We start from the raw sequence: 21,466 nt of genomic DNA, 5'->3' as shown, positions 1-21,466 counted from the left end.
TAGGATGTGGAAAGGCCTAGCTTCTTTTTCAGACAAGCAACTATAGTATATGAGGTACACAGGTAACAGACTAGTTATCCTCAAGTGTGGGGATTGGAACTCAGATTTTTTTTTTCCCCAGCTTATAACACATTCCAATAAGTATTAATACCAAATGTTCAATCCTGGCCTTGAAAATCTTTAATCATGATATCTTAATGAAACTTAACTCTTACGTCTCTTCATTCAGACAAACCTTATAATAATCTTGGGAATGTTTTCTACCTCTAATTCCAAATGTTGAAATTGGCTAAACACAATACCTACGATATTATTCTGGATTTTTCATGCATACCTCATTCCTTTAATCATAAGCTAGGAAGACTTTGGTTTTATCAGATCTTCCACGGAAACTAAAAGCTGGTGTCAGAGACTACTTAGACAACTAAAAGAATACAATTCACTCATGCCACACGCACATAGATAGTACACCAAGTAAACTGGCTTCAGAGTATCGTGTGAGTGAGCCATACCTCTAACTGCTTATTTCTACATCTTTTTTTGTACTTGGTTGGCATCTTTTGCCTTTGTGACATAAATTCCTTGAGGGTAAGAAATATGCTTCCAAACTCTTTAGAAGCTCTTAAGAAACTCTAGTTTAATACGATGCATATTTCTTGAAGAGGTCATGCACAAAAAACAAAAATAGGAATGAGAGTTATTCAGTTTCTCAAAGCTCAGGCCCTTACAAAGAACAGCATATATTTTTTAGGAAAAAGATGTCTAGAGTCTAAAAGCTCGGCCTCATATTTGTGGCACTATGAAGAAGCAAAGTTTTTTTGGCAGAAAGAAATGAAATCCTTTGGATTTCCTACAAAAAGTTGTTAAGCCACTGGTAAAAACACAAGTTTTATGTCTACTAGACTATAAAGTGAAGAAAGGAAAAAATAACCATAGGCAACTGCTACAATCATCTCTGATGCTTATTAAGAGCTCTTTCCACTTATCAGGAACATACCTTTTCCCATTCTGAGCCGGTATTTTCTGTAGCTAGGGAGAGGATATCTTGAAATGCTTTCTGTATGCAGGCCTTTAGTTTTTCAAAATATTGCACAGACACCCATTTTGAAGAACAAGTCGACACGAGTTCCAAAAGTTGCTGGTTCTCTGAAGCACCGACATGCTCCTTCTGGGTGTCCTTTAAGAGAAATTCGAGTACAGTTAGGATGTCTTCCTCATACTGATAGATTTCCAGTTGGATCCGCCTGGCTTCCTGCGTAGCCCATTCTCTACGACTCTGGTCTAGACATGCTTGCAATTCCATCTCCTTCTGAAGAAGGAGTTCAGTTTTTTGTTTCACAAAGTCTTCTTTAGCTGCCGCAAGCACCTCATCAATTTTATTTCGATGATCATCTAAAAATTGCCGGTAATCTTCCTCATTTTGTTCTTGAATTCTGTGGATTTCTTCTTGCTTTTTTTTGTTCCATTCACTCCGGGCTTTCGCCAACTCAGCCCTGACAACCACAGGGACTTCCTCGTTCTTTAACTCAAGCTCTCTCTGAAGAGAATGAATCTTCTCCTCCAGTTCCCTCCTAGGTATTCCATTTTTGTTCATATTTTCAAGCTCACTTTTCCATTTCTCTTTAGCTTCAGAAATAGCAAATGATATCTAAAAGGCAGAACAATGTACATTTAAAATTCTTTATGATCTCCCCATAACTACTTGGGATAAGACATCGTTCCTAAAATATACTATACCCAAAGATCCTCTCCATTTTAGATCACCTAGTATTTTAGGTCATATGGTATTTTATTTTATTTTATTTTTTTAATTTTTTTTTTCAACGTTTATTTATTTTTGGGAGAGAGACAGAGCATGAACGGGGGAGGGGCAGAGAGAGAGGGAGACACAGAATCGGAAACAGGCTCCAGGCTCTGGGCCATCAGCCCAGAGCCTGACGCGGGGCTTGAACTCACGGACCGCGAGATCGTGACCTGGCTGAAGTCGGACGCTTAACCGACTGTGCCACCCAGGCGCCCCAGTCATATGGTATTTTAAAAACATCAGTTTCTTGGGGGTGCCTGGGTGGTTCAGTTAAGTGTCCAACTCTTGGTTTGGACTCGGGTCATGAGCTCATGGTTTCTGAGTTTGAGCTCCCATATAGGGCTCTACGCTGGCAGTGAGGAGTCTGCCTGGGATTCTCTCTGTCTCTCTCTCCCTCTCTCTCTCAAAATAATTAAAGAAACTTACAAAATAAATAAGTAAAAGACATCCATTTCTTGATGGAGAACTAGAAATTTAAACTGACTCCAAAAAATTGTAATTAGACAATTATCCAAAACTAATTTTAAGGGAAAATTTCATATTAGTTTTACACAGATAGAGCCTCAAATTTTACCTAAGCCCAGGACAAATGAAGTATCTTTTACATGAAGCGATGATATAATAGCTGGAAGTGAAAGCAGCCTCATAAAGAAATCTTACTATTACTTAGAAATATAACACATACCTGCATAACATGCTGACAAACATAATTGTATTTTAATGGCATCACAGTGGTTAGAGCAGTTCATTAAATGACAATACTAGACAGAAAAAGTCATTTTTTCACTAATCTAATTGTCTTTTATAACAGAATAACAAGACTCGCAGATCACACACAGTAATAGTACATAACCAAAATGTCATAGGGAATCAAAACACCTAGGCTTAACTCTAATCCTACCTTTGACTGCAGCCCAGCAAGGTGCTTAACAGAACAGGCTCTGGGGACAAACTGCTAGAGTCAACTTACCAGCTGTGGGACCACAGGCCCATTCCTCAATTCCTTCGAGACTCTATTTCCTCATCTATAAAATGAGGATAATTATAAAGCTTCCCTGATAGCATTGCATTAGGGTTAAATGACAAAAGAAAATTCATTTAAGGGACTTGGTCCAGAGCCTGGCAGATAAGGACTCAATAAATATTATATGGTTATTACTTTTGGCTAGATGGCCTTAGAAAAGTCACTTAATCTCTTTCACACTTAATGTCTCTATCTACATAATGAGCAGACTGGATAATGACCTTGAATCCCTTTTATAAATTCAAACAAGTCACAAGGATGTAAGTGTTGAAAGAAGTGGACATCTCTAAAAGCTTGGCCTGGACAGCGGTGGCTGCTGAAAGTCAGTACTGTATACATATATGCTCTGGATGTTGAGATAGGGTATCTGTCTCCTAAATTTCCAGCTATTATATCATCCTAGCAAACACCTTCAACTGTAAAAATTCTAAAACATGTTATACACCTTTATTCAATAAGTGTTCCTGAATAGTTGCACATAAATCCAAATTTTGAACTCTATTTCAAATTTACTAAGGGAACCCACTAAGATGAGCTTTACAAAGGAATGCACAGCAAAATTCTTTCGCTACCAGCAGAATAATTCAGTAGTGATGTGAAACATGCTTAAAGAGTACCTTCAGGGAAAACAGTCTTGTCACAATGGATGCCTGGAGATAATTACCAGGTGACTTGGTGGAGGTGGCAGATCCCATGGAATCGGAAGGACCTGCCCAACCTCACCAAAGGTGTGCATCCTCTCACATGAAGTTGTGGGAGGAGAATTTAACAGCATTAATCAACTCAGTGGCTCCTGATAGTTGCTGCCCAGTAGAATCACCTGAGAAGCTTTTAAAAATCCTAATACCCAGGCCATATCCTGCACCAATTAAAACATAAAGCCTGGGGGCTAGGAGTCAAGCAACAGTAATTTTTTTTTAAGTTTATTTATTTATGAGAGAGAGAGAGAGAGAGCGCGAGAGAGAGAGAGATAGCATGAGTGGGGGAGGGGCAGAGAGAGAGGGAGACACAGAATGGGAAGCAGGCTCCAGGCTCTGAGCTGTCAGCTTGGAGCCCGATACAGGGCTCAAACCCACGAACCTTGAGACTATGACCTGAGCCGAAGTCGGACCCTTAACTGACTGAGCCACCCAGGCACCCCAAGCAACAGTAACTTTTAAAAGATCCTCAAGTTTTTCTAATATGCAGCAAAGTTTAAGAACCACTGAACCAATTGACAACTTCTGGACTCTGGATAACCGGCTTTAAATTTTCACGGAGCTTGATGGATCACTCTAATCTCCCAAGAACCCTCCCACCAATGCACTGAAACTGGCCCTAGGTCACCTTCTTTGGTTTGGACCAAGGATTCACAACATGTTAACATTATGTTCTGTGGCTGAATAATTATCTAGAGTAGTGCTACTCACACCCAAGTGTGGTCTAAAAACCAGCAGTGTCACATCCCCTAGGAACTTGTTTGAAATGCAAATTTCTCAGGATTTACTCCAGACCCACCAAATCAGAATCTCTGGGAATAAATCCCAGGAATCTGCTTTAACAAACCCTCCAGGTGAATCTCATGCCTGATAAAGTTTGGGAAGCAACACACTGTCTTCTCATTCCTGTATTTCTGCATTCACATACATTCAGGTCTTCTATGTTCTTAAGGAAAGATCTCTTGGGGTCCCTGGGCGGCTCAGCTGGTTGAATGTCCAACTCTTGATTTCGGCTCTGGTCATGATCTCAAGGCTGTGAGATAGAACCTCGTGTCAGGTTCTGCACTGAGAGTGGAGCCTGCTTAAGATTCTCTCTTTCCCTCTCTTTCTGCCCCTCCTGACATGCTCACATACTCTCTCAAAAACATAAAAAACAAAATAAAAACTTAAAAAAAATCTCTTGCCTATTTTCTATATACTAACCAACTTTATTATTCTTCTTGACTTCAGTGCTGAGTCACATGTACATCATATTATTTCCTCTCTCTCCCTCTTAAATTTCCTTTTAAACTATTTCAGCATACTTAAAAAGTATAGAGAATAATGCAGTGAACACCTGTGTACTACCACATAACTTAAGAAAACTGTTACAATAGATTTATGCTGAATTATTTAAGTATTCTGTGGAATAAGATTATGAATACAACATATGAGTCATTTACAATGTCTGTCACCTATACTATTTTGAAAATGGTTGTCATATTGGGAGAACAGTATACACTTAACACTGCAATCTATTATCTTTTTTTGTATTATAATTAAGAAGACATACATATGGCATAAAATAGCAGTTTAAGTTTGCTATTTGGACTTCTCATATTTGTACATATTTGTCATATTTGGACATTGTTGGTGTACTTATCCACAGCTCCTTGTTTTCTTATAAATTTGTATTGTTTTTATTACCACATATTAGTAGTAATGTTTCTTATGTTTAATTCATTTATTTTCCTTTTTTTTATTACCCTCTCACTTTTTTTTATTACAAAAGCAAAAATGTTTTAACTGTATCTCTTATACCCTATTTATCCATCTTTGCTACTACAACTATTGTCCCCCAACTGAGTGATGTTGGTATTCAATTTCTTTCTTCTATGCTTTCATGTAAAAATGTTCAACTTCTTCATCAACTTAGACTTTATTATGATGCAAGCACAGGTAACCTTAATTTTTCCAAAGTGCTCTCTGGCTATCCTAAGGCCATTTATTATGGAATAATTCCTTATTCCTTTGTTTTGAAACAATTACATTTCTATTCATAGTTGGGCCTACCTCTGAAGTCTGTGTAATACAAAATGAAAAATTCTATTTTTGTGACTCAACACTGAATTGTCGCTTTCCAACATAGTCTATTATGTGTTAGGGTTGGACTATTATTTCTTTTCCAGAACATTTAAAAAATTTCTAGTCCTTTCCAAGTAAATTTTAGAATTAGGGTCAAATTTCAAAACCATGTTCAGTTTATTGGCATTTTGATTAGAACTGGTTTACACTAATAAATTGGAAGAATGCAAATGATTATAATATCTTATGTTTCTGGTCAAACAACATGACCTCTCTGGTAAGGAGAGTTGGCTATTTTCCAAGGAGATTATAAGACTACTGACAAAGCAGGGAAAACAAACTTCCAGCATGCAAAAGGATACCATGTAGCTATTAATAAACAGATAAACACCTGTTCTCAATTTCTCCTAAAGATAGGGCAAGACAGAACAGGATTTAGTTTCACAGTTAAGGTTACCTTCCTGATTATGAGAGTTTCAAGACCCTAAAATACATTCTTTCTCCCTCAGCATCCTGATGATGAGAACAGATGCCATCAGTCAGTCTCTGAGCTAATGGTTCCCATGCATTATTGCATTTAATCCTTCCACAACACGGTGAGGAGATACTGATTCTCAGGACTAGGATGAGACATCAGGAGAGAGGCCCTCCTCAAGCTTTTTTCCAGGAGAGCACTTACCCGTCTTGCCACAGTGATCTCTTGTTGCTCTTCCCACTTCTTCTGTTCTGCTCTTACACGTGCTTTATACTCTGCAAGGTCAGGTAGTTCTTCCAGCCATCGACGACGAGCATTTTGCACAGCTGTTTCTACCTGCAATTGGATATTGCAAAAGCAGGCAGTAAAGTGAGGTATAAAATTTCAGAAAGATCCCATTCGCAATTAGCAACTACGGTTTCATGTGTATTTTACATCATATCGCACTACGTTACACTGACCTCAAGCAGCCCACCTGATCCCAAACAGTAGATTCTAATCCTTCTGTTCTAAACTTCCCATACTGTCCCCCATGCAAATGCCAGCGCAAAAAGTAGAAATCTATAAATGTTTGATAGCCAATACCATTACTGGAAAGCTTCATACAAAGTACCAATTGTCATTTCCAAGAAATTCCTGTTTATCTTAAGAAAAAGGAGAAGACATGCAGAGAGGCTGCTTGGGGTCAGGGCTGCCCAATCAGTACACCCACCATATCCACAGTCCTCATGCCATACATATAAACACATGAACCCACACAAGCATGCACCAATATAGCTTAGAGCCTTGTACCAAGCAACTTTTCCTGCTGTCTGTAATGAGTTTGCAACTAAAGAATGAGGGTGATACAGCAATTCAGGCAAACATATAAGACTTGACAAATTATGACGGTGATCTGTTGGTAAATCTGTCACAGGTTACCACAAGGTCACTTATTAAATAACCTTTCCTTATTTCCTTGTATTGAAATATAAATACACACATACCTATATCCATATAAACATACAAAACTAGAGTTGACATAAGGGGCTGAATTTTTTTGTAAAATGCTAAATACATTTACCGGTAAAACCTAGGGAGTTACAAATATGGGGAAAAGATAAAGCCCCTATAGAAATTTATATTCATCCAAAGGTTATTAATAATATTTCCTTTCTTACTACATGATGCTATTTTTCTTCACAACATCTGTAATTGTATATATACCAGAACAGCACCCTTAAACATGTCTCTTTGTCCACAGAACATTTTCTTAACTCTGTTCAAACCTTAAACATTTCAGAAAATGATTTAACTGACTGAAGATGCCTTTGATACAATTACACAGATTTGCCTATGTTTCCATACTATAAGGATTCCCTCTAAAATCATGTAGAACAACTTATGGGGGCCTGGGTGGCTCAGCCAGTTGAGCATCCGACTTCAGCTCAGGTCATGATCTCACAGTTTGTGAGTTCAAGCCTCGCATCGGGCTCTGTTGACAGCTTGGAGCCTGGAGCCTGCTTTGGATTCTGTGTCTCCCTCTCTCTGCCCCTCTCATGCTCATGCTCTTTTTCTCTCTCTCAATAATAAGTAAACGTTAAAAAAAATTTTTTTTTAAATCATGTAGAACAACTTAACAAATAGGCAGAATTCCAAGTATTTATCAAAAGCTGAATAAATTTTTTTTTTAAACTTTACTTCAGGTATTATTTTAAGACTGCATAATAAACATTTCATTTGTAAATACAAAATAAGTAATATTAAGGTCCAGGGACCTCTATGGGACTAAACACCCTGTCAGGTGGTCTGTGAGATCAAAACTATTTTCAAAGTAATATTCACACTTTATTTTTTTCACGCCCATTCCTGCATGGGTAACTAATACAATGGTGTCATGCTATGCTCTGACAGCCAATGGCAAGTTTAGTATTCTTGGTTTGTTTTTTTTTTTTTTTTTTTTTTACAGATTTTATTTTCCCAATTTTTTAAAGTTTATTTATTTATTTTGAGAAAAAGAGAGAAAAAAAAGAGAGAGAGTGGGTGAGTACGAGAGGGACAGAGTGAAAGGGAGAAACAGAATCCCAAGCAGGCTCCGCATGGCCAGCGCATAGCCCGACACTGGGCTCAGACTCATGAACCTTGAGATCATGACCTGAGCCAAAGGCTTAACCCAATGAGCCACCCAGGTGCTCCAGTATTCTTGTTTTTTTAAAAGTTCCTTAGATTTATATTTTCCAATACAGTACATAGATATAACCCACACAGAGAAAAACTCTTCAGAGTCTTGAGTTTTTAAAAGTGTTAAAGGCATCCTGAAGCAAAAAAGTTTTGAGAATTACTATAATAATGTAGATAAAACCAACAAAAACTCTTTATTGCATTAACACAGAGCTATTTCATTAACACAGCTCACTCAGGCTGACATTTCTTGGAAACCAAACAACATGCCCCAGTTAAAAGCAAGCTAGCTTTCTGAGTGCTTCTAAGGGGAGGCAATGGCCCCGCTTTCTGGCAGCGTATGGGATTTACAGACAAAGTCCCGTGTGAGGGGAGTGCCTGCAGATTCAACTCTGTGAGTTGCAGTGCAAATACTGTCTAATATCTCACTTGCTTTAAGTTTGCTTATGTATAACTACTCTAGTGGAGTACGTTCTATAAAGTTAGGTATGAAAGATTCTTAATTAAGATGTGCTTCATCCAGTTATAAAACCGCCACCTTTAACCTCAAGCACCCTAACGCTTAGACCAAACTCAGAGGAGCAAACACTCTGTAAACATAAAGAATACATGGAAAAACTGAGGGGTAACAGCTTTGTGACAGAAATACAGTGGAAGAAACTTTTTGTAACAACCCAAAAGGTTCTACTCTAGAATGCACAAAATTTTCAAAGTATAAAGTTAGGAACAAGTTCAATGGTAGCATTTTACAGGTTTTCATTAATAGGCAGTTCCAATAATTGTACTATAATAAACCTATTACCTGTTTGGCAATATTTTCACAATATTTGAGTTCTAATTCCACCTCGAGTTTCTTCAGGTCCCCACTGACAGCTGTTTCTTTCTCTTGCTCTAAATCTTGCTGGATCTTTCGCTTCTGTTCTTCTATCATGACTGCCATCTCTTTCTTGGAAATAACATCACTGGTGGTTACTTGGTCAGTCTGGCTGCAACCATCTGAGGTCTTCTTTTTCATTGCCTTTATAGTTTGATCCAGCTTAGACTGCCACTCTTTTTCGAGCTGTTGAATAAGTTCTTGTTTGATCTGTTTTCAGAAGAAAAATTGTATGAAAAGAAAAAACACTCAAATAAGCAAAACCCAGAATTAATAGCTAGCCAAAAGAGCAACCACAGCTGTGTTTGAAAACCATCTAGACATTGTTGTAGTAATTACAAGAGAGTTAGAAGCTTAGTCAATGAAAATATATTCAAGTAAATCCTGAAAGTTACTGTTGGACCCTAATGTACGTGGCATAAATCACATGGGAGATAGAAGTATACCGCCATAGGTCAGGCTTTCTTGCTCTCAAGATGCAACCTTCTGGAAGCTTTGATATTGCCACTACAAAGGTGGCATGATTTTTTTTTTTTTTTAAGAGGAAAATTTATACTATTAATATGTATTTTTCCATCAACATCAGGCTTTCCACAAAGCAGGCACTCGGTTAAGTCTAAATAATGAACCTAAAACTGCACGATCTAAAAATAGTTTTACTTACTTGAACACATTAGACTCTTGTTTGTTAGGGTATTAAATTCTACTGAGTCTACTGTGCATTGAAGGAGGGGCATCATTAGAAGGATGTCTTTTTTTTTTTTTTAATTTTTTTTTTTTCAACGTTTATTTATTTTTGGGACAGAGAGAGACAGAGCATGAACGGAGGAGGGGCAGAGAGAGAGGGAGACACAGAATCGGAAACAGGCTCCAGGCTCTGAGCCATCAGCCCAGAGCCCGACGCGGGGCTCGAACTCACGGACCGCGAGATCGTGACCTGGCTGAAGTCGGATGCTCAACCGACTGCGCCACCCAGGCGCCCCTAGAAGGATGTCTTAATGACAACTTTCTGCTTTCAACAGGATAGTGGGATGGACCAAAACACAGTCAGTCTGAGGCAAAACTGTGAAACAGCAAAATTTGCTTTTCTCTGTTACTGGTTCCCACCTCCTGGATATCCAGAGTTCTCAGACTGCTTCCCTGGCTACCACAGTCCCGGGCTACGTTGCTGCATTTGAAATGGCAATCTTGTGTAGCAGTTTATGCTTTCCTGACAGTCTCACAAAAACATTACTTCTCTATCTCATCCTCCTGGTAAATAAATGGTTAGCAGATTCAAATATAAAACAATGTGCAACATTGTAAAAATAGAGAATTTGTTTTGTGCTGTCCAGATCTTACAGGCATAAATGTATATATTCCAGAATACATATTTCTGAATTAAAAAATGATTAGTAAAAGAATTTCAGGTGCGAGCACTAGATTAATGAACTGCTGCAGAGGGTGGGGGTGGGAGATGAAGAAGAGGGATGCTGAAAGACAGGACAGTGGTCTACTACCCACCGTTAGGTAGCCACACCCCCAGGTAATAGCAATCTTGCAGACCAAAGAATCTAGTTTCGACAAGCTTGAAAATTGATTTCCCTTCCAGCTAAGTTTTCAAGATCATAATTTGGTTCTTAATTTTCTAGAAAACTATTAGTAATTTCATTTGCTACTTAGGTAAAAGAGGTAATTTTTTGTGCTTTTGAGCCTGCCCAGTCATTACTTCTTCCTTCTAATCCACAAGATGGGTTATCTATTTGTTATTATAGACTGGTCTAGAGTCATCTGACTCATTCCACAATATGAAATTAGAGGAGGGTTTCATTTCGAGGAATCAAAAAGTACCCCTCCAAAAACCATTATATCCTGAATTGCATTGAAGGGACAAGAGAGGGGAGAAGTTTTAAGAAATAAAACTAGTGTAAGCTGCCCAAAGCCCAATCCCAAGAAGTGAAATGAATGATCACATAGGTGCTTGGCAATGAAAAATTATGTCTGTTCAGGAAGAACGGTCTCTCTATAGTTAATACTACAGTTTCCAAACATGGTGACTGAAAAGAAATTTTAACCCACACCTCTGTCTGTTCCTCATCCCAGTGTGATTTGGCTAACATCACTTCATTGTCAACCTGCTGTTTAATATCAGTTTCTTGTTCTTTCAGCCACTTGCTCTTCTCCATCATAAGGGTGTCTTGGTACTTTTCTTCAAGTTCCACCTGCAGTCTGTTTACATATTCTTCTCTTTCCTCCAATAGCTGTCTCTTTAAACAAAATTCAAGTAAATATCTCTGTATTATACTAATATTCTCCAAGGCAAATTTATAAAATAATGGTCACAGGCAGGTACTGGCAGCAACAGAGACAAATGATCTTCCTACATGCTAACTCAATCAGCTTAATAAACTGTCTTGTACAGACCTGCTTGGATCTCAAATATTTGGATAAAAAATTTACAGGTGGCTATATTAAAAGAAAAAGCGTCTAAGACAATCAACATGTTACTAGAAGAACAACTTTTTAACAAGTTTAACTGACATTTATGTTTACACCCCACCCATCATGGGACTCATTAGGTATCACAGGCCAGGAAAAAAAAAATGTACATTTCTGAAATACATATATTCTGATATAAAACAAAAATTATTGCTCTATCTTAAAAGTATGCATCCTGTAATAAATTCAGACTGGCATATTTTTTCATTACCAAAGACAATTGTTTTTCTCAAAACTAGCTAAAGCATTATGAAATAGTAACTATCAACTATCAGATACAAATTTAATAATCTGAACTATTCATATACTATTCTCTGTTTATTTTAGGAATCCAGTTGATCTGAAAACTCTAACAAAACTCTACTCAGGGATCAAAATCACCTATAAGAGTTTTTGTGTGAAAATTTTTATTTTAAGTTTATTTATTTATTTTGAGAGAGGTGAGTGGGGGAGGAGCAGAGACAGAGAGAATCCCAAGCAGGCTCTGTACTCAGTGCGCAGCCCAACACGGGGCTCGAACTCACCAACAATGAGACCATGACTTGAGCCAAAACCAAGAGATGCTTAACCGACTGAGCCACTCAGGTGCCCCCAATGTGAAAATTTTTGAAATTTTGGGACTGGTGGTCCCACTGAAGCTCATAAAATATAATGCCAGAGAAGTATACACTTCGCATACCTATTGCCACGCAGCAAAAGAGCTTTTGCTCTGTGTCTCTTTACCATTATTTCTGATTCATGCTACCTGGTTGTCTGGTTTCTTTCCTGGTTCACACCTGACCTGGCTTATTTTGGTCTTAATTGCCATCTGATTCCTCTCCACCAATGGCACATACCAAAAAGATCCTATCTATTTTTGTTCAGTGCTATATGATTTCAGAAAATCTCCAGTGACTAAGGGACCCATTTCTTCACAATCAGGTCATAGAAACTGTAGTTGTACTAAAACAATCGAACTATCACGTGGCTGAGAAAGTTGTCCAGTGTCATGTCATATATCACAGTTATTTTTTGTTGACTTTAAAAGGAATCCTCACATTGTCTTACCTGTGTATATCTATGCTTCAGGAGTTGTTTCCATATATATCTACTTTCCTTTTGACCCAGAACAGAAAACTGCTACCAATTTTCTGTGTGTTTGTATGTTTGTGCATATATATCATTGCTTTGCTACATAATAAGCCAGCCAAAACTTGACCATAACAACAAAACTAAACTAAAACAGCAAACATCTATTATTTCTCATGATTCCCTGGTCATCTGGGGGGTGATTCTAATCTGAGTCAATTTAGCTCATCTCTGCAAGCAGTTGAAGCACATGGTCTAAGATGGCCTCACCCACACGTCTGGGGGTTAGCTTGATGTCTGCTAGAAAGATGACATGGTCACATGTGTCATCACTCGGCAGGTTATCCCAGATCATTCACACAGTGGTGGCCACAGAGTTCCTGAGAGTATCAAGCTTGTAAGTCCCAATGCATAAATTATTTTTAAGACTCTTTTTGCCTAATGTTTACTAATGTCCCATTGGCCAAAATCAGATCCAAGGGATGAGAAACAGATGACCTCTTACTGAGAACTGCTAGAAAGTCACACTCCAAAGGGTCATGCATTCAGTGATGGGAAGAATGTGCGGCCATTTTTGCAGTCTACCACAGCAAGGAAAACCTTTCTACCCTCTCTTTACAGAAGTAATAGATTTATTGAGCACAGGGATCTGCCATTTGAACATACTACAGAAATATCTAATTCTAAAAGTTTTATCATTAAAGAAAATTTTTCAATAGTTTTAAAACATTTACACTTAATTTGCATGCCCCAGATAGCAAAAAAACCCTCTAACTTCTAAGGACTGACTTAGCATGTATTACAATTGTACAGATGAGACTAACGTATACAGAAATGGCATTATGAACAGGAATATCGTCCATCTTTGCCTTGTCTGCAAATTCATGACCTCCAATGATTACTACAGAGTCCAAGGGGTTCTGTGTGGATGACTTTTCTCCCACTCTCTGAACAAGCCAGGTTGACATGTGAGGAAAGTTCCGTGTGTTAATAAAAGTTTTAAAACTTGGCATTGAGCTCTTACTTAACCCATGGTCTAACTCAACAACTGTTTCAGAAAAGAGCACATATGGAACAGGAAAATACACCGTAGGACTCTTGCTGTTGTCTATCTTATAAATTCAATATCCAGACTAAGTAACTGACCGGAAAGTCAACTGCAGGGAAAATGCTGCAGAGAACTTCCATGAAAGTTCCCTAGCTTGCTTGAGTTTAATAAGATTCTTCCATTGTGAGTGTGAAACATTTCCTAGGATATGAAAAGATTAAATAAATTCTCTTAAGTTTAAAGTTCTGTTACGGGGCGCCTGGGTGGCGCAGTCGGTTAAGCGTCCGACTTCAGCCAGGTCACGATCTCGCGGTCTGTGAGTTCGAGCCCCACGTCGGTCTCTGGGCTGATGGCTCAGAGCCTGGAGCCTGCTTCTGATTCTGTGTCTCCCTCTCTCTGTGCCCCTCCCCCGTTCATGCTCTGTCTCTCTCTGTCCCAAAAATAAATAAAAAACGTTGGAAAAAAATAAAGTTCTGTTATGACTGGCTTATAAAAATTACTAAATTTTGTAATGGATTTACATAAATCTAAATAAAAAAAACTAAACAATTCCAGAGAAGAAAGGAATTACACTTCTCATGCGTTAAGTACACTGGCCCTTCCAGTGGGGCTGGGTATTAACTACAAAGGGATAGCATAAGGCAGTCTTATAGGGTGATAAAACTCTTCTGTATCCTCATCACTCTATACATGTGTTAAGTCACATGTTAAAAACGTATAGAACAAACACCCAATGAAAAAGTCAATTTCACTGTATGACAACTTAAAATCTTTAAAGAAAAATATTTAACCTGTAAGATTTTTTGGAAGGGCCAAATAGCAGTTTTAACTTTCCTCCCTGCTCTGGTGCACAAGCATTCATGAGCCAGTATTGGTCAGCGGCAGCTGTTAATTCCAAGAGACAGATTATATGAGACCTAATTTTATAGCCAAACTGATTCTTTGAAAAGTACCAGAAAATATATTCCTGAAAAGAATGACCTCTTTGAGAGAATTACTCTTCTGTTCTTGTCAATTTACGTATTTAAAAAGAAAAAAAATCACAGCAGAGATCTTCTCCCTATTTTAATTTTTTTATACATTATGAAAAGCTAAGTCCCTAATTTCTAAGTAATTTAAGATCCCTTCTAACTTTTATACTGTCAGCACTAACTAAAAGAGCTCTTTTTCCATTAGATGATACGTATACATGGCATGTTTTTTCACCATATTAATCTATTCAAAAAAATACAAACATTAAAAGAGCTGAATTCCTCACCTGCTCTTTCTATTCTTTTAAAGTCTGTAGTAGCAAGAGTCTGCTTTAATATAACTTTGTTCAGAAAACCTCTGTATAGAACATTTACTCAGGCTTTTAAAAATATTTTCTAATCTTGACGCAGGTGGCTTTCAAATTGTGGTCTGCAGGCTGGTCCAAAATGGAAGGGAGAGTCAGACATGTGTCTGGATGAGGCTCCAGGCAGGACAGGGAAGAAAAGACGGGCGACTATTTACATGTGATTTTACTCCTGGACACTCACCAACAGCAACTGGGAAGATTCAGGCAGGAGGGGAAAGTATAGAAGCCCCTCCAGCTTCCCGAAAAAATGAGAGCTTCCCTGAAAAGCTCTCCACCTTCCCTATCCTAAGTCCCAAGTTCAAATTCCTGCCCTTCTCCCCAGAAGAATAAAATGACACTTGGGTACTGAGACAGAAATGGGTCAGAGGAAATGTTTCTGAGGGAATATGCTGTGCATCACCCATGGGACTCTGTAGGTTCAACTAAGGAGCCAGCAAAAGTGGAAAGCAAGAATCCCTGGGTTTCAGACTCACAGTGTTTGGGTCTACTCTCGTTTATTTTTAGAACCCTGTTTTGCCACTTGGAATAAATATAAGGAAGAATCATTTTCTCCTATATGTATGCCATTTTCTACTGAGGTTTTAAAAATCATCTCAATATTTACTGTATTTTGTGAGCTATCAGAGTGTGATAGCCAAAAATAAAGAGACTTCTCCATAGGCCTTCCCTGTTTCATGAGAGAACAAGTATACTGGTTTCCATGACAATAGTGAGGCCAGAGAAAAGAGCTGAAACAAACACAACATGAACTTGTACTGTACCTTCTCCTGAGCCTGTTGCTCCTTTTCCATGGTCTTCCTCAGAGTTGATTCTAGATTATCCTTCTCTCTGCACACTTCCAGGTAACATTCTTGCACAGCAGCCATCTCCTTATTCATGTTATCTAAGTCAGACCTTGGATACACAAAACCAGCAACCAAATGACCACGAGGAGAAAAAAAAAATACAAGGGCTGCAAAACAATTTTCCTCTAAGCTACAGAACAGGAGAAAGCTGTCTCTAGAGTTTGAAGGGTAGCTAAACTCTCTCGTTCTCACCTAAGTTGCAAGCGAGCTGCCTCATAAACCTCAAAGAGCTGCTGCTTCTCCAAAGTATGCTTTGCTAACAGGCTTTCACGTATTTGGGCTTTCATGGCTTCGTGGTGCTGCTGGTAAGTCCTCTCACACCTAGAAACAGAAAGTGGACAATAGAATCTAAAGAAATGCCCAGCATTATTAGAAACACCAGGATAAATTGGTTTCCTTTTCTTCCTTTCTTTCCCACTCCCTCTCTCTAATGCAAATTATAATTAAGGTCAGATTGGTTTCCCCCAACCAAAAGTAATAATTAATTCCTAGTGGATGATCTTAAATTCTGCAAAATTTTCTCTCTTTAAATGTTTCCAGAGAAAAATGAGAAACTTGGATATGAGAATGCCCCAGTCCTTCAAGAAGATAATAGTCTTTGTTGAGGACTTGTTTATAAAAAATTAATTGAAATAATAGGGTAGAGTTCCAAAATTCCAAGTTATCTATATTAGAAATAGATACTAGCAGTACCCAACTCACAAGTATGTTATGTTCCAAAACTCTGTTTCCAAGTTTATGATTTGGTAATTGGAAGACATACTCCCTCCCACAGATTTCTTCCTTATAAAGAATAGTTTCCCAGACTAGTTTATGAAAACCATTAAGCTATACTATCTCAATGAACTGCAGTTTTGATGGTGCTATAGAACCCAGCCCACTACATAACATCATTTCTATGGAAAATGTGTTCTAAATTCTAATTTGAGAAGCCACAGACTCATCTTCAGTAAGATCTCAGTAAGGAGGGTTCACACCATAATTTCTCTTGAATCTTTTCTGGCGGGTGGGAGAGAAGGGCGGTGAAGGGCAGAGTCAGGCATTAGACCTCTGCATAGACTTTACCTATCCACAGCTTCCTGTTTATCACGGTCAAAATCTTGTACCATTTGTCTCATTTGATTACATAAGTCTTGATTTGTATCTCTCAGTTTTTCTTCAGTTTCTTTAAGTTCCTAGATACAAAAGAATAAAGCAGTTAGAGAAAATAAACATCATATTCAATGATTAGTCCAATCTTATTTTTTATTATCTTCCATGCTTTATCTCTACCCTGTAACACTGATGTATCGCTTTCATAATTCTACAAAGACTCCTTATGGCTTGTAAGATTCACTTATTTGACAAGTAGCTTTATGACAGGAGTTAAGAGTTAAGAATTTTGTATTCATTTTGAACTACATGAAATAGAAACACTTAGCCAGAGAAGTATTCCCTAAGCGATCTCTTAAAGTAAGTCTTAGGATTCAATAATCTTAACAACCATATAAACAAGGTTTAACTTTTTTGGTCCAGAGAAGAACACCTCCAGCAGCCATGCTCCTATAGACCCAGGAGCCTGGAGTTCCACTAACCTACCTTTTGAGAAAACGATGACCTTAAAGGGAAATAACTGGAATCCTTATTCACCCACTAATAAACCTGTCTACTAACTCATGTTGTGTCTGCAACTTTTTTTTGAAAAGTCGGTTATATCCTTTGAATATAATGAGGTCATAAGAATTCTCACAACATATAGGAACCTTTTTCATCACCTGATTTTGTTGTCGTAAAACATGAATTTCATTTTTAAGCTGCAGAATGTCATCTTTCACAATCGTATCAGAAGTAGAAGACCCAGGCCATAATTGATCAGTTGGTTTTTCCGTGGTATCTGTTTTACTCTAAATGTTAAAAAGAAATCAAAAGTTTTTCAGGTTTTTAAGAAATTCTAACTTCTGGTTTTGAAAATAATTTCATACTTACAAAGAAACTGTGAAAACATCACAAATAACTTCCATGTAACTTTTATCATCATCCCCAAATATAAACACCATACAATTATCAAAACCAGGAAGTTAACTAGGATATAGCTGTTACCTAATCTACAGACCCTATACAAAATCTTCCAATTTTCCTCTAACATCCTTTTTGTAGTTCAGGATCTCATCGACAATTCCACATTGCATTGAGTTGTCATGGCTCATGAGTCTCCTTCAATCCAAGGACAGTTCTTCAGGCTTTGTCTCTCAAATCTATGACACTTTTTAAGAGTATCAACTAGTTATTTTGTAAGATGGCCTTCAATTTGGGCTTCTCTGATGTCACTTCATTATTAAATTCAGGTCATCCATTTTTTACATGAATGCCACAGAAATGCTATGTGCACTCTTCAGGAGACACAGGAGATCAACGTGGTTCATCACTGGTGATGATCAATAAATGAAGGTAGCATCTGCAGGCACTATCACTATAAAGCTACAATTTCCTACTTGTAATTTAGAATAAGTATCTTATGAGGAGATACTTTGAGACTATGCAATGCAAATATTCTATTTTTTATCTTACACCAAGTTTAGCATCTATTCTATTTCTGCATTTATTTGTTTATATATAATCTCTATTATATAATCTCTATTACCTCATAGATCTATATTTTATTCAACAGGTAAAATTTTTAAGACTCATGACAGTTATTGGCAAATTGTTTCCCACAAGGTCATGCAAATGTACATTGTCAAGTAGTCTGAGAGAATGTGTCCAACTCTCTTTACCTCCAATGGCAGGGAATGTCTTGAAATAATTATTGTATTTGATGGGGAAAGGGTAGCCAATAGTTGCTTTCATTTGCATTTCTTGCATTGCTCTCATAGCAGAACCTCTTACATACCTTCACTGTTCATTTGTTTTTCATCCTCCCAGATCTATTTATACAACTTTGCATTTTCCTCTTACCATCTAAGTATCTTCCTTATCTAATCTTTATGAATTCTTTGCTCATTGATGGGGCCACAAAGATTTTTTTTTAAATATCTACTTTATTTCACTTGTTGGTTTATGTGTTTACCTGAAGTCTGAGCTCTCTTCCACAATGTTTAAAAAATATCCTAAACCAAGATTCATTCTCCTCATTGGGGAGGTATTTGTATTTCATTCACATGTGAGGCGACAGAACACCAAGGCTCTGGCTCAGTCTTTGAATTCATAGCCTTCACTTCCTTTACAGGGAGACTATTGTTGACTTTCCCCTTTTCACTTGCCATAATTTCCCAGAAGCCACTTCTTCTACTCCAGTCAGAAGAGAACTACAAATACCTACTCTGTTAGCTTCTCTCCAGATTTGGGGATACTAATGAGATTTTAAGAGATTCTATGGACTCATTAGAGTGATTTTCATTTTGTTTTAACTTGGCCTCCACTTTTTAAAGTTTGTGATATTAATTTGTCCATTCTTTCCCACTGGTAAGTTTTTATTACTATGAAATAAAATGAATGAAAGTAACATCATACTGATACGTGGAAAAACAATTTTCATGCCTAGCTATGACACTCAGCTTTGACATATCATCACACTGCAGGCACTCAGGGACTAGGTACTTGTACCTGTCAGCACAAAATCCTTATGGACAATTTTAAAAAGAAAAGGACCACATAGGTGTCATAACAAAACTTCTGAAGTTGGAATACTAAAGAGATTACCTTCAAGAAAACAAGGCATGTAATACATCAACTCTCACATTATCTTCCTAATTTCTATGACTAAAAAGATTCCGGGTAGAAACCTTCTGAGTTGGCTACTCAACATTGCCTTGGGTCCCTTGAAATCAAAGAATGGCTCTAACCACAACTTGTGGTTAGGTAATGATTTCTTTTGAGTAACAGATACAGAAAGGCCTCTGTGTTTTATTCATTATGCTTACAAAAAAAATCAATGTAGATGTGGGCCCTGACTGCAAGACTAATTTTCCTAAGGACTTTACCACATTCTACATTAATGGTACAGTTGTTCAACTAGAATGAACAGTATAGAACTCAACGCACTCTCAATCAGTGCACAGTGCTACATATAGACAAATTCCTAATCTTCATCACATATTATCCTGGAAATATCATAAAGCAGCACTTCTATGAGTAGTCAAATGACACGAAAGCAAAAACAACAGACTCTGAAATAATTTTTAATTGTTCTATATAAGATGGATACAAACAAACATAAGATACTACAATGTTATAGAGCAATAAATATATCAATACTTTTAAATGTTCATAAAAGAAACATGCCAAGTAAGATTACATAGTAAATATTTTTGTTAGCCTTTTCAATATTTAGAAAGGCTTTAGGGGAGGATTTCAATGACCCAGTTCTCTTTAAAAAGATATCCAAGGACATGTTCTGTCTCTTAACAAGCTGATAGCAAGCAGAGACATTCAACAGTATTTCATTAACCTCAGGATTTAATGCTAGCTATGGTATTATCCTAAAAATTGATGTAACATCTATGTGTTTTGGCCTCAAAGATTCCAGAAAGACTGAGCCTATACAATATAGACTTCTATTCACATGCCCTATTCCCTAGTTACACCAGCTTATTTGCTACAACCTTTAAATACTTCTGCTCAAGGCTGAAATGTTCCTTCCCACCTTCCTTACTGCATTTATCCTTCCGGACAGAGATCAGATATTCCCTCCTTAAAGACTTCACTAAAGTTTGCCTTATCATCTCCCCTACAACCAACTCTGGTTAATTATTCCTTCTCAAAACACTCTGCAACCAATATCATCCTTATTACACAAAGTTATGCATGTCCCTCTCCTTATAGATCTGCACTGTTGCATATGGTAGCCATTAACCACACATGGCTATTGAGCACTTGAAATGTGTCTTGTCCAAAATGAAACGTGTTGTAAGTGGACAATACATGTCAGATTTCAAGGACTTGGCACAGAGACAAAAAAGGCAAACCATCTCGCATTTCTATACACCAATAATGAAGCAGGAGAAAGAGAAATCAAGGAATCGATCCCATTTACAATTGCACCAAAACCCATAAAATACCTAGGAATAAACCTAACCACAGAGGTGAAAAAACTATACACTGAAAATTATAGAAAGCTTATGAAAGAAATTGAAGAAGACACAAAAAAAAATGGAAAAACATTCCATGCTCATGGATTGGAAGAACATTGTTAAAATGTCGATTCTACCCAAAGCAATCTACATATTTAATGCAATCCCTATCAAAATAACACCAGCATTCTTCACAGAGCTAGAACGAACAATCCTAAAATTTTTATGGAACCAGAAAAGACTCCAAATAGCCAAAGGAATCCTGAAAAGGAAAACTAAAGCAGAAGGCATCACAGTCCCGGACTTCAAGATGTTTTACCAAGTTGTAGTCATCAAGACAGTATGGTACTGGCACACACACAGACACATAGATCAATGGAACCGAATAGAGAACCGAGAAATGGACTCACAAATGTATGGCCAACTAATCTTTTGACAAAGCAGAAAGAATATCCAATGGAATAAAGACAGTCTCTTCAGCAAATGGTGCTGGGAAAACTGGACAGCGACATGCAGAACAATGAACCGGGACCACTTTCTT

At 37.6% G+C, this 21,466-nt stretch overlaps 1 protein-coding gene across 9 annotated transcripts in view; it reads right to left on the bottom strand.

Annotated features, from left to right (window-relative positions):
- Positions 1-21,466, bottom strand: part of CEP152 (centrosomal protein 152) — a 93,704-nt gene that overhangs the window by 21,915 nt on the left and 50,323 nt on the right. For 8 of the 9 annotated variants that reach the window (XM_045449807.1, XM_045449801.1, XM_045449805.1 and 5 more), the window contains 8 exons: positions 17,632-17,760; positions 16,943-17,052; positions 16,070-16,198; positions 15,794-15,926; positions 11,160-11,348; positions 9,028-9,309; positions 6,270-6,401; positions 998-1,648 (listed from right to left, as the gene is read on the bottom strand). In XM_045449807.1, coding sequence (XP_045305763.1) covers positions 998-1,648; positions 6,270-6,401; positions 9,028-9,309; positions 11,160-11,348; positions 15,794-15,926; positions 16,070-16,198; positions 16,943-17,052; positions 17,632-17,760 — 1,755 coding nt within the window. Of the gene's footprint in view, positions 1-997; positions 1,649-6,269; positions 6,402-9,027; positions 9,310-9,582; positions 9,586-11,159; positions 11,349-15,793; positions 15,927-16,069; positions 16,199-16,942; positions 17,053-17,631; positions 17,761-21,466 lie in introns of all 9 variants that reach the window. The other variant, XM_045449808.1, reaches the window with a different exon arrangement.

The sequence above is a fragment of the Leopardus geoffroyi genome, chromosome B3 (genome assembly GCF_018350155.1).
Source record: "Leopardus geoffroyi isolate Oge1 chromosome B3, O.geoffroyi_Oge1_pat1.0, whole genome shotgun sequence".
NCBI classification, from domain to species: domain Eukaryota; kingdom Metazoa; phylum Chordata; class Mammalia; order Carnivora; family Felidae; genus Leopardus; species Leopardus geoffroyi.
This window is presented reverse-complemented; position numbering and strand designations above follow the sequence as displayed.